Source organism: Sminthopsis crassicaudata, chromosome 2, assembly GCF_048593235.1.
Source record: "Sminthopsis crassicaudata isolate SCR6 chromosome 2, ASM4859323v1, whole genome shotgun sequence".
Taxonomy (NCBI): Eukaryota; Metazoa; Chordata; class Mammalia; order Dasyuromorphia; family Dasyuridae; genus Sminthopsis; species Sminthopsis crassicaudata.
This window is the reverse complement of record NC_133618.1, coordinates 411,137,311-411,151,786: the sequence shown is the minus strand read 5'-3', so window position 1 is coordinate 411,151,786 and position 14,476 is coordinate 411,137,311. Positions and strand designations below refer to the sequence as shown.

Genomic DNA, 14,476 nt, shown 5'->3' with positions numbered 1-14,476 from the left:
TGTTTTGTTTTGTTTTGTTTTTTGTTTTGTTTTGTTTTGTTTTGTTTTGTTTTCTATTCTCTAAACCTTCTTCCATTTAACTAAGACAAGCTTCTTCAAATTTTTAAGTCCAAGTTTTTTTTTTTTTTTTTTTCATATGTGAAATAAGGACAGTAATACTTATACTATCCATCTAACTTTGTGGTTGTGGAGACTTTTATATTTTGGAAGATTTCTGAAAAAAATATTTTCACATTTTATAAGTTGCCATGACCAAATCAAACTAATAAATGAATGGGCAAATAAATAACTGACCTGGTGGAAAATACTATAATAAGCCTTGTAGTACTTAGCTAAGGGAATTAGACAGCACATCAAACCTGTAATCAATAAGTTATTGTCATTCAGCCATTTTTCAGTCATGTCCAATCTTTGTGACTCTATTTTGGATTTTTTTGGCAGAGATACTATAATAATTTGCCATTTCCTTTTGCAGTTCATTTAATAGATGGTGGGGGACTGAGGAAGATATAGCTAAATGATTTAGGCTGGGTCACACAGCTAGTAGGTGTTATGAAGCCAGATGAACTTAGGAAGAAGAGTCTTCCAGGCCCAGTACCCCATTATCTGTGCCACCTAATTGCCTGAAATCAGAAAGTCAAGAACCAAAGTTCAAATTTGACTTCATACACTTAGGGATTTAGAGTCCCTAAACAAACAGCATATGTTCTATCTGCTTCAACATACACAGCTATCAAGTTAGGATAAGAATATTATACCTCATAGAATTATGAAGATCCAATGAAATAATTTTTGTAAAGCACAGTTCCTAAATCATAGAAAGCATTTAACAAATGCTTCCCTATTCCCTCTGTTTATACTACTCTGTTTGAGTAGTATAAGGCCTACTCAAGCTTATACCTTAGTGCTATGATCTTTGAGAACACAAAGTTGCATCATAATGAAACATTAATATAGAATTTTGATTGAGATATTATGGAGAAAAGCATTTTGTAAATGACAAAGTTAAGCTATTTATTATATCTGATCTCAAAACATTGATTTCTATCGTTCTTGAAGTTCTCGGGAAACAGAAAAGCTCTCTGGATTGTTGGTTTAATATATATATATATATATATATATATATATATATATATATATATATATATATATATATATATATATTCTTAAAAAAAAAAAAAGAAAAGAAAAACTGAGTGTCAGAGAGAGAGAGAGACTTACTTGAGGTCACATAGACAATAAGTGGAAGGGATTCCAATTCCAAATCTAGCATTCTTTCCATGGAACCATTCTTTATCCCTACTAAGAACATAGAGCCAGAACATAAATTCCATACTTAGGAGATATCAACCGAATGTCCCTAAGCCAAGTCCAGTGGAACTTCTATGTATCTTGTTTTCATCTACAGAGGAACAAAGCTTATCCTACCTATTTTATCAGGGTTGTTATAAACATGCAGTAAGAGTTGATATGAAAGGATTTACTTTATCACCATGTCTCTATTACATCCTTATACATCTCAAATGTTTCATTAAGCCTCTCAGTGCCTCCAGGCATTTTTCTAAGGCTTTATGGCTGTTTTTTTGTTTGTTTGTTTGTTTGTTTGTTTATGTGTGTCATGGATCCCTCTGACAATATTGTGAAACTTATGAAATTCTTCTCAGAATAATGTTTCTTTAACACATAAAGTAAAACGCATAGGCTTAGAAAGAAAATCTATTCTCTTGAAATAAGGTTATTGATATTTTTTAAAAATCACGTACCTTAGGGGAAGAACCTCTGTTACTAAGGTTATAAGTTTAAGAATACTGTTAATGAGCATTAATAGAGTTACACATTAAACATTCCCTCCATAAAACAAAACACAAATGCAGTCTGAAACAAACAAAACAAAGAAATACATCCGAGCAAAAGGTATTTTTACCTTTCATTTGATTATAGGACATCAGAAATACTGTCATATAAACATTTACTCTTCAAACTGAAACAAAACCAGCTGTGTTTTGTTTTCTAATTTCAAAAATCAGGACTGAGAAACAGTTCTGTAGGCACATGACAACTGATGGCCAGATGTTATAATATCCTGTGGCAAAAGGGCCCCAGATTTTGTGATTTGTACTTAGAAGGAATATGACTCTGCACATGCCCTATCCTAGCAGCGTAACTAGTTTTTCTTCCCTCTTTTCATGCAGCTTCAGTGAAATGCAATATGTACTAAGATTATATTATTTCTTCTTCTTTATTTTAAACAGATGGCTATACAACTGATGACATTGAATTTTACTGGAGAGGAGATGATAATGCAGTGACAGGAGTAACAAAGATAGAATTGCCACAGTTCTCTATCGTTGATTACAAACTGATTACCAAGAAGGTTGTTTTCTCTACAGGTTGGTATGAGAGAGAATCAGAAAAGAATAAATACATCTTCCATAAGGGGTGAAAGTGGGCTGCTGAATAGATGTAATATTCTGATAGTATTCTACTGATGGCAAGGAATCCTTAAAAATCTTTTAAAATGAAAAATCTATTCTTTTTGATGAATTATTTCATGAAAGTCCAACACTATTTTGAATTTCAGCTCTTTTTTCAGTTAAGTAGAACAAATAAAGATTACTAAAATTGTCAAAAGTAAAAAATCAAGAGGGTCTTCTGGATAAAGATTTGTGGTTTAATAGAAGTGGGAGAAGTGAAACAGTTTGTGCCAACCTCAAATTTTAACCTACCACTGCTTTGAGTAAAGATATTAGATTCAACTTCAGAATTGAAGGTCAAGTGATTCAAACACTACTTTGGATCATCTCTACACTTGTGATATTTATTCTTTAATATGCTAAGTTGGTGGGAATTATTAAAATATATTAAGAATATGTTTTCTACCATGTCAGATAGTCGACCAAACCAAGAAAGACTGGTAAAAAGACCATCATGGGTTTATTTTTGTTTTGATTTTTCAGAAAAAGAGAGAGAGAGAGAGAGAGAGAGAGAGAGAGAGAGAGAGAGAGAGAGAGAGAGAGAGAGAGAGGAGGAAGGGAGGGAGGAAGGGAGACAGGAAGGGAGAGGGTGAAGGGTGAAGGGTAGAGGGGATGGGTAGATGTGTGCACCTCTGTTGGTACCTCCTTAAATAGTCTCTGTTCTGCTTTACTTCCAGGAAACTTTGTCAGCCAATTCCCTGGTTCAAAAAAAAGAAAATCAAATTTACTATTTTTAATGGTTAAGCTCAGTTTTACAATCATAGTTTTATGGGGGTTTTTTTGTTGTTTTGTTTTGTTTTGTTTTGCAAAGTCCAGGAAGGGTATTGAAACAAAAAAGAATCCTAAACTCATCATTCAGTGAAAAATAATCAGTCCAGAAGAACATCTTTATGTCCCAAATCAGGGAAGGTTAATGGAAAAGAGATTTTTCTATAAGCAGCTAATAATATGCCAGATCCCTTTTCCAGTCTCCTATTTTAACCAATTTATTTTGTCCCAGCAAATTACTTAAACTGCAGCAAAACACTGTTGGACGAAATAAAAATGGCAACCAGATTGGAGAAAGCAACAAGGGAACTAGATCTGTAGTCCCCTGTGGGCTTCTGAACTTTTAGGATAAATGACTTCATCATTATATGTTCTCTTTCATCTTTAATATTCTCTGTGAGAAATAGACTTTCTCTCAGAATATTTGTTTTTCTCCATTTCTATCAGTTTGTATTTGGAGATATTTGAATGCAATGCCATGTTTGGGTAATATCCATCTACTATCAATTCATTATATTCATTCTTGTCTGGAATGAACAAGAAAAAGGGTAGAATTGGAAATAATTATGCAATAATTGGAGACAGAGGTTTCTAAGAAATTTAAATTAGGTTAGATTGGATAGATATCTCAAACCTATGTTGTTCAGGGCTCATAATGCTGTGTCAAAGAGTCTCTCCTTTATTTTGTAGTAGATAGGAAATGTTCAAAAGGTTTTTGTATAGAAAAGTGATATGATTCGAATAATGAATTAACAAAATTATCTAAGCTGGTATAAAAGAGAAGTACTGCATAGGTGAAAGATTGGATGCAGGAAAAACAATTAAGAAGCTGTTATGATTCAAATAGTAAGGTGAAATGGAGGCTAGTGCTAGGAAATTGAAATAAAAAACAAATTGAGAAATGTTACAGTAGTAAAATCAATATATTTTGCAATTTGTGAACATCTGGGAAAGGAGAAAGGAAAATGTCAAAGATCATTTGAAGGTTCGCAGACTGAATGACTGGGATGAGTCAGTTAGGTAACACAGAGATAGATCACTAAGCATGGAGTTAGAAAGACCTGAGTTCAATCCCATCTTCCTTACTAGCTGTGAGATGAGCAAGCTATTTAACTTTCCCTCAGTTGTAAAATGGGGATCATAACTGACCTATCAGGGTTATTGTAAGGATCAAATGAGAGAATATTTGTAAAGCACTTAACACAGCATCTGGAATGTAGTAGGCACTTAATAAATACTTGTGCCTTTCTCCATCTTCTCCCATCTTCAAAATTAATGTTTGAGGAAACATATTGAACTTGCCATGTTATAAAAACTATTGTAGATACCCATTTAATGAATGTAGGTAAGTTAAAATAGAAGACTACATCTTTGAGAAAAATTCTGTAGTACAGATAGAAGATATGAATATAGAGAGATAAGTGCTATTTATAGAGCTAATAATTAAATAGGATTGAATGTGATTTTTAAGGTAAGAAAAGAGAGTCCAAGATAGAATATTAGAGGAGATATCCATATTCAAGTTATCTGAGTAGGAAGAGGACTTAACATGGAAGGAGAGGGAACAGTAACCAAAAAAGAATTGAAAAACTACATTGTCAGGGGAGCTAAGGGAATAGAGATTGTCTTGGACGAAAGAGAAGTCAGGAATGTCAAAGGCCAAAGCAATTAAAAAACAATAATAAAAAAAAATTCCTTTGGATTTAAGTAATCACTGAATTTGGACAATGCTATTTCCAAAGAGTGATGGGAATAAATTCAGATTGCAAGGTGTTAAAAACGGCTTACCTACCAACATCTCAAGGAAGCAGGCACAATTATTTAATGGTTAAATAAATGGAAGTTCATAGAGGTTAAGTAACTGCTGAAAGGTAGTATTGTGGATAGAGCAGAAGAACTAGAGTCAGAAAGACCTTATTTCAAATTCATTCTCTGACATTAACTACCCAGAAAAGCCATTTAATCTTTTTGCATCATTTTCTTCCTCTGTAAAATGGGGGATGTAATAGAATCTCCCTCCCAGGATTGTCATGTCAAATGGGATAATAATTTTAACATGCTTAGTAGAGTGCCTAGCAAATAATAAGCACTATATAAATGTTAGCTATTACTTCGCCATGGTCACCAGTGAAGAGTCAAAAGTCAAACCTAAATATCCCTAATTTCAAGTAGACTATACCTGAACTATTCTTTGTTCATTAAAAGCTGTAAACACAGATCCTCTATTCATAGAAGGAGCTTTTCTTGCTCAAGAGCAATGAGTGGGTCTATAACTATGTGTGGAGAAGAGAAATGTACAAGCAGGTACAGATGTTTTAATGATAGCAGGCACATCCAAGATATCAGATGATGATGATGGTTCCTAAATTCTTTCTTTCAGGTTCTTACCCCAGGTTGTCCCTCAGCTTCAAGCTTAAGAGAAACATTGGGTACTTCATCTTACAGACCTACATGCCCTCCATTCTAATTACTATTCTCTCTTGGGTTTCCTTCTGGATTAACTATGATGCCTCAGCAGCACGAGTAGCTTTAGGTAGGCCTTTTTCACTTAGCTTGTTGAATTTGTTTTGTCTTGAGCTTGTGGTGCATGGTGAGGCCAGATCATGACATGCTAAAAAGATTTGTCTTGTAAATTCAGCCTTAAATCAATTAAGCACAAATTAAGACTCTTTCATGACAGAATTACTTAAGCGTATAGTTATTGGTAATGAAATTAGTCCCATTATCTTGATGTTATTATTAAACATATTTCATATAATATTATTCACATATTTATTTCATGATACCTGTTTAACATATATCAGAATTCAAGTTATTTATTTCATTTCAATCTATCTTATGGGTGAGAAACAGAATAGTACATATTTAATAACTCATAAACTGTAAAAAGATCAAATTCAAAATCTCTTATAATGTTTTGTTTAGAGATTGGATGACAGGAGGCACCATAATAGGCATACTAGTAAAGCAAAGCTGTCATAGTTTATCTTATTCTCAAGCAAATTCAAGCTATTACATCAGAGGGATTTGAGAGATGTGGAAAGAGAGAGTAATGAATAATGCTTCCTGGGGATTTTGGTAGTAGCAAATGCATGATAGCTGTAACAAATATTAATATCACATAAATAATTACCATAATAATGAAAGTAAAATGACATCAGAAAAAAAAACCTTAACTGTGAAAGCAAAGATAGTATAGGAATGTTCTACTATGCTCCTCAAAAAAATGTCATTTACTACATACAGAGGTCCTGAGATAAAAAAAAAAAAAAATTAATAAAAAAATAAAAGGAAATGATTATTTTCTTCAAACCTCCCTGAGCCTCATCACATTTACAAACAGAACATTCTCAGTATATTTGTCAGAGATGCAACATGAAAATGGAGAAACATTAATGTATTAGCATTAGCATGCCTTGTAGTTAAGTATCCCTATATATGGTGATTCAGTTCAACCGATGCTTAAATGTCTATTCTGTGCCTAGAGCTATGTGATAGGGAATACACAGAAGAATCATAACACTCCTTGTCCTCATAAAGCTTACATTCTAGAAAGAATAATAGTGAGATTCAGATGAGCATATTTAATGGAACTTTCTTGTTCTTTCAGGAATTACCACTGTACTTACAATGACAACCATCAATACTCATCTTCGAGAAACTCTTCCCAAAATTCCTTATGTGAAAGCCATTGACATGTATCTTATGGGGTGCTTTGTCTTTGTGTTCATGGCACTGCTCGAGTATGCACTGGTCAACTACATCTTCTTTGGTAGGGGACCCCAGCGTCAAAAGAAAGCAGCTGAAAAAGCTGCCAGTGCCAACAATGAGAAGTTGCGCATGGATGTCAATAAGGTAAATGAGTCATAATCTTATTTCTTCAAATAACAGCCTTCCCAGAGATAGAAGTAAACTTAGGAAATATTAGATACAACAGTCTCACTTCATAGATGAGGAAACTAAAGGCTACCATCACACAGAAAATTGAATGACAGAGGAAAACCAACTCCTCTAACATCTATTATATTAGAACTATCACTTTGCCTAGAACCAAAAGTTTTTCTTGAGTATAATTGTGCAAACAATTGGAAACCCCATTAATTGAATAAGGCATTAAACATTCCTCACAATTGTCAGAAGGCTGGGTTCAGGAGGCTTTTGATTGACTTCCTTACAAAATATTAATTTCATATCAATATTTAATATATATTTAATCTCAAAGACTTCAGCAAAGACAGCACACACTGGATCTAACTTTTCACTATACATCCTATATAGCATTAACAAAGGTATGATGTTGTAGCCTATTCAGAGTTTCATGGCAATGATACTACAGTATCAACATCATTTCTCAGTCCCAAATATTATTTTGAATTATTTATCATAATATTTTTATATCCAGAATCTATTGAAGATTAAGATTTTCATGCCTCAAATTTCATACTCATCCTATTAAAGCCATTTTTTTAGATCTCATGGCCTAGAACATCATAACAATCTTTTCAAATGGCCTTTTAGAATTTAAAAAATGCTAGAGTTAGAAGGATTCTTAGCTTAAAGATGATAGCAAGACTTTTGCTTTCCATATGAAAGGATTGGGACTCACAGAGTGTAAGTGATTAACTTATGTTAACATAATTGGAATTTATTTTAAGTCCCCAATCCATTCTGGATCTATTATTATACTGTACTACCATCCCTCCTATTGAGATTTTTAATGACAACTTGGGCACCTCAAAGTGGTTTGCAACTCTGAAATGGGCTTTTATGTCTCTGAATCAATGTTTGTTTTTGAAAAGATTATATTCTTCATAAAATAATCTGTCTTCCAATATTTTTTTTCATTCTATACTATCCTGCAGCCCAAAGACATGATATATCCCCTAGTGACTACATTGCAAGGGGATGTACACTATCAATAGTGCCTCTATCCAATCCCACAAAGATTTTAACTAAAAAATTTAATTAACTAAAGCAATGCATTTCAGAATATGACAAAACAAGTTTCAATTCTCTCTTTAGTTTCTCTACTATAGACTTGATATTAGTTGAGAGGGGGGAAAAGCATGTCATTGGATAGAATTTCAGAATGAGTATAAATTAACATAACATAATCCTCAGTCACTCTTGTCCCTTGTATTTTTCAAAATTATTTGGATTTAATATATTAATTTTAAGTTTAAAGTACTTGATAGTTTTTTAATTGATTGAATTAAGAGAGAAAATCAAGAGAGTCTCAGAATTGTCAGTCAAACACTGGAATACAGAAACATCTATGGAAGGCATATGCACCATCAAAAGGAAATAATCCATATATTTCCCTCAGGGCTGATTCTTAAATAGATTTCTATCCTATTCTTAAAATTTCTCAGAGGAATAGAGAGCCTATCCACTTTGATCATAATTTCAACAAAAAATTGTTTTTATTTCTGGTCCCGTGTCCTAAATGACTCATCATGATTTGAAGAATATTAGGCAGATGTTGGCCTCATTTAAACTGTATTCTACAACCTCTTAGAAAAGTATATTTGTGTCTTTCACATATCACGGAAAATAAAACATATTCATCTATATTTCATAAATTATATGTTTGATAACTTTTAGCCTAGTAGTTAGTATAAAAATGAATGAAATACATATATGTTTTCAATATGTGTTTCCTGTGAAAAAAAATTATAAATATTTCAAAATTCACCAATTATTTCTGAGTCAAAACACCTTGGCCCATGATGATTAGCCAAAGGTGACTGTCATAGTGTACAAAGATTCCAAGAACCTTCAATTGCTGTTTTTTTATTTCATTCTAAAAGGAGTCAGAGGCAATTCACATCATTCTCCATATTGGATTTTGTTGATGCATTTGTGCATGTTATCACTAACATGAACTGTCACTCCATTTATTTTAAAATTTCCTTCCTTGGAGTAGACAAAATATAAATTGTAATTTTGCAAGTCCCAGTTCCTAACAGCCATCTAAAGGCTTCCAGGAGGTCTCTAGGACCTCACTTTCAGAGAGTTTATGAAATTGAATGGAAGAAAATGTGTCTTTATTTTCACTAAAAACTAATGGAAATTTAGAATTCCCTTCAATGTAAAAATAAAAGAGATTTTGAGAAGCATTCTATAAGCATCCTTCACCAGAAGGAACATGACACATGGAATAGTGCTTAAAACCCTCTAATTTAAGTGTCTTATTGTTTTGGTACATCCAGGTTATAGCTTGACTTTAGGTAGGAAAGGGGGAAATTATTCCATTGTTAATTGAATTAAATCATAGAATGTTAGAATTTAAATGAATTTAAAAACATAGAATGCTAGAATTAGAAAGAACTTTAGAGGTCATTAAATCTAACCCTTCATTTTACCAATAAAAAATGATGCTTACATTGATGAAATGACATTTAAAGCCATATGAGCTCTGAAAAGGAAGGAAAGGGATTAGAAACCCTTCAATTTCTAGAAAGAAAAAAAAAATCTCAAATATATTTTATTCTATTGATCATGATGAAAATCCCTTTCTGACTATAAAAAACTGATAATAATTAACTGATAATTAAAATAAGTATCACTTATAAGTTTTCATTAGTCCTATCTCCTTTAGTGGCTCGATGGAACCTTTTTTGATTGTCCTACTTCAGTGAATGGAATGTTCTCCAGATGGCATTTGATTTTTCCTGATTAGTGTAACATTTTTCTCCTTGTAATGATTCTAATTTGCTCCTACATTTTTTCTTAGCTGTATTTCTTCAATAGTTATCATTTTTACCTTTCAATTATTTCTAGATGATCAGATTTTCTTATACCTCCTCAATTTCTTTTTTTTTTTTTTGTAAAAATATCTAATTATATAAGAACTCCTCTTTCTTTCTTTCTTTCTATATACAATTCATTAAATTGCTCTCCTGGCCCTTGCCTCTCTGAAAAGCCCCAATATATCTTCTATACAATTACTATAGAATACTACATTTTGACTACAGTCAAAAGATGCAACAAGTTCTCTCACATAAGCTCCTTTTCACTTTGCTCTTTCATGTTATGTGACATGCAACACAAGAATGATGGTGATTTGGGGCCCTGTCTTTATGTTGTGAGTTTGTGTCTTGTCTTTACTAGTATACAATTGACCTTTTTGTAGTTTAAAGGCACTAAGCATTATTGAGATAGGATGAGATAAAGATAATGTATTAGGGAGAAATTAAGTAAAAATCCCATTATGGTAATTTGTGGTCTTTTCTTGTCTCTTTGAAAGACCATTTGTATTTATTTATATCCAAGCTAACTTTGACCACAGATCCAATCTAGCAGTATCAGTGAACTTAATTAGCACGTTCTCTACTTTGTCTTCCAGATTTTTTATAAAGATATTAAACAAAATGGGACCCAATATCGATCTCTGTGGGACCCTACTGGAAACCTCTCCCCAACTAGACGGACTACCAATTACGATTACTCTCTGTATACGGTTAGATAGCCAGTTTTTGATCCATTTATTTGTATTTTTGTTGGAGCTAATATGTATTAGCTGTTCCCTTAAGATAATGTATGGTGCTTTAGCAAATGTCTCATTAGCATCCAGATATGTATGATCTGCTAAAATTTCTATGATGATCAAGTGTAATAAAGAGACTCTAGATGGGTTATGAGGGGTTATTCATAAAAAAGCCTTGTTTATAATCCAAGGCCTAGTTAACCAAATGGATCATATTGAGATTCTTATTATTTAAAAAAGTTTATATTTCAAAGATAAAACTCATGGACAGTGGTTCCATTTTCATGTTTTCTTTTATTAGAATTTAAGGGGGTTGACTTTTCTTTTATGGGTGTTCTTAGTTTCTAATAGTAATGTGTCTTCTAACTTGAAGTTATGTATTTATGTACAGGAAATGTTAAATTTGCATCAAGTCCTTGTCAATTCATTTTCATTTAGTTTTTACTTGAATGTTATCATGGCATATTCAGATTCATTGTAGTAACAGGTGAGATGAAACAGTTAAGTTTCTGACCTGTTCAATTTCCTGACTTTAATGGATTTTCCCATTGGGGATTAAAATATAGTCATGCAATCTTCATATAGTCTCAATTTTAGATTTTTATATAATCTCTAAATTTTAACTCCTTCTAGAATTCTATTTTCTAAAAAGAGTTCCCCTACCATCTTTTTTGTAAAATTAGCTATTGCTAATCCTTTTACTATAAGGACTTGATGCTTGATGCTTTTTCATTATGGTGTCCTTCTAAATTTTCATGTCTCTTTAAGTTTGTTTCATGTTAATACGTTAAAAGAACACAGGTTTCATGATACCTTATTTACTGCCTTTAATGTTACAGTTAGTACTGAGTTGTGCTGTGTGTCTGGGGGTAATTTTAAAATGTTTCTATGACAGTTGAAAAATGGGACTGCCAATTTATAGATGCCATATTATGTATTTTATTAACATTATTCATTAGATACTTAACTTTGGAAAGATACTACAAAGGACACATTATGTGTTTTGTGGTTATTAATTTATTCCATAAGTATTTGTTGACCAACTATATTAATTCATGGATATCTAATTTAAAAACTGGAGCTTCCATTTTACATTGATGAATTAAATTGAAGGATTAAGGATTCTTTTTTGAATAATTTAAATCTAAAATACTGATATAGTGAATATATTGAATGTAATGATATATTAAAATAGTTGAAATGGGTGAAAATATTCAAAAATAGAAGGTCAAATCAAATTAAAGAGTTTTCTACTTTTATGATGACTGTTACTTCCACTTTGAATTTCAGCAATTTTCTCTGATCATAAGGACACTGTATATAGAAAGTTTATCTAGCATATTAACTAGTAGATTTTCTGACTCATAATTGTGAATATACCTAATATACTCTGTGATTTATATTTGTTTATATCTATATATTTTATTTTACTTTAAGGTTTTTTTTAAGACATATTACCTAATTTGACAAGCTGTGGCATAGAATTTGACAGAAAGTGTTTCTGTCTAAAATCAGAGTTCACTGTCATTTCTTAAAATAAGAGTTTTATTATCTTCAGAATTTAGATTTTTATCCTTTTTCCACTTTAAAGATTTTCTAACTCCTTTCAGTTATATGCATGTAAACACACATATATTACTTGTATTCATTTTTATTGCATACATAATCATGAATATTCAAATTATTTAGGTCGTACATACTGATGAGAGAGAAATATGTGATAATTAAAGTTATATCATGGAACCATGTAAAAAGTTGAAAATTTGCTTTTATAAAATTAGAAACACAAATCTTAAATTTCAACTGTAAGGCTTCGTAGGCCATAGCCACATTTTTTTCTTTTTTTCTTCCTTCCTCCCAATACTCTTCCTATTCAACTTTATATCAGTAGACCAAAACAATTCAGTAATTCAAATTAATAATAATTTAATGAGATAAGCATAGTAGCACATACCTATAATATCTGTCACTGTGGAATCTGAAGCTGGTAGATTATTTGAACTGAGGAACTCAGAATTTAAGTCATATTGGTGTATACTCTAAATTCAGCATTGATATAGTGATCTCCTAGCAGCAAGAGGGTCTCAGCTCTTTTAAGGTGTGGCAAACTAAAAATGGAACAGGTTAAAGTTCCCATGCTAATCCGAGCAGAATTGAGTCCACAGGTAATTTTGGATTGAGCCCATAAGTAATTCCTAAACTTTGAGCCTGGGCAAGATAGGTAGACCCACTCTTTAAAAACAATATTAATAAATCATTTACTGACAGTCTAAGTAGAAAGTGCTGTGCTAGTTAGGTATTTTAAGATTTGTGGAAGAAACAAACATGAATAAGAAAAGGTCTCTACCCTCAAAATATCTATTGGCTAGCAGGGAAATTATGGCAAATAAAGATGACATAAAACATATTTCAAGACTTCCTCAAAATATGGGTCCTCATGGTAGGGAATAGAGAAAGAGAGAAAGAAGGTAGGAAGAAAGGAAACACAGAAGGAAGGAAGGAAGGAAGGAAGGAAGGAAGGAAGGAAGGAAGGAAGGAAGGAAGGAAGGAAGGAAGGAAGGAAGGAAGGAAGATTAATGAAAAATGAGGAATGCAATCTCATAAATAATTATGGAAACCATGGCTTCTGAATGCTGAATTAGGAAAAGGCACTAAATAAAAGTGTGCTACATACTATGTGGTTCAAAGAGTTTGTTCTAAAGAAAAAAATTCAAAAAAGATAATAAGTGGCAGATAAAGAATTTGCAGCTATGGAAATCACATTAAATTATATCAACCATCACTCTATTGATATTAACTTCTTTTATAAGACAAGTAAAGTAGCTAGGATGATCATTAGTTTCCCAAAGAAATTTGATCTCATTTTATAACCCCTGACAGAGAGGAATCCTTTAGTAGCTTCAGATACTTAATTAATTGGAACAAGTTTCTTGGGAGATATAACATAAACAGACCCTAAAAATCAGGTCTTCTGATAAATAAGCTTGAAGTTCTTCTCCCAATAGATTTTTTGTCATTTTCCTTTGCTTTTTATAACTACTATTAGTTCATTTTGGACCCCTCAAATAATGTCACATCTTCATAAGACCTATGTTCCCTTTTAGTAACTTCAAAGTTCTATATATTTGATTTATGGGCTCCCAATTTGACATACCACTCATTTATAATTTGTTGACTACATAGGACACTGTGATATGAAGGTCAAAGTTATCAGTTTGATATCCTTATTGATCAATCAAATTTACTTTATGGCTAATCCAGACTATTCCATCTCACCTAAGACTGAGAAATACTAAACCTGGGTCATAACAGAATCTAAAGAAAGGCTATTCTATTAACAAAATAATAATAATTTATCAACTGCTTACTTATTGAGTACTGTGTCTAAGTTTCAGTAGGAGTAGCCAAGAAACAAAAGCTCATGGAAATTAAGATATAGAGGTAATGGGTAGTTTGAGTTAAGAGGAAATAAGATCTGTACCCTCAAGGAACAAAAGTTGTGTTGGGGACATAATATAGAGAGAGGAATTTGACCTCTGATTTCATTGATAAAGGAAATTTATGAATGATGAAACTCCATTTACTAAAACAAGTCAGCACCATTCTGCAACTTAGAGTGTTTGAAAATTGACATGAACCCTGAGTGGTTATAATTTTTCTAAAGTCACACAGATTGTATGTTCCATAGACTCATAGACTAAGCAAAAGGCAAAGAAAGCAGATGCGAAATAGAAATAGTATTTAG

At 32.1% G+C, this 14,476-nt stretch overlaps 1 protein-coding gene across 2 annotated transcripts in view; it reads left to right on the top strand.

Annotated features, from left to right (window-relative positions):
- GABRB2 (gamma-aminobutyric acid type A receptor subunit beta2) overlaps positions 1-14,476 on the top strand; it is a 300,251-nt gene that overhangs the window by 257,857 nt on the left and 27,918 nt on the right. The window contains exons 6-9 of one of the 2 annotated variants that reach the window (XM_074291995.1): positions 2,253-2,390; positions 5,623-5,775; positions 6,853-7,097; positions 10,591-10,704. In XM_074291995.1, the coding sequence (XP_074148096.1) occupies positions 2,253-2,390; positions 5,623-5,775; positions 6,853-7,097; positions 10,591-10,704 (650 nt within the window). The remainder of the gene's footprint in view (positions 1-2,252; positions 2,391-5,622; positions 5,776-6,852; positions 7,098-10,590; positions 10,705-14,476) is intronic. The other variant, XM_074291996.1, reaches the window with a different exon arrangement.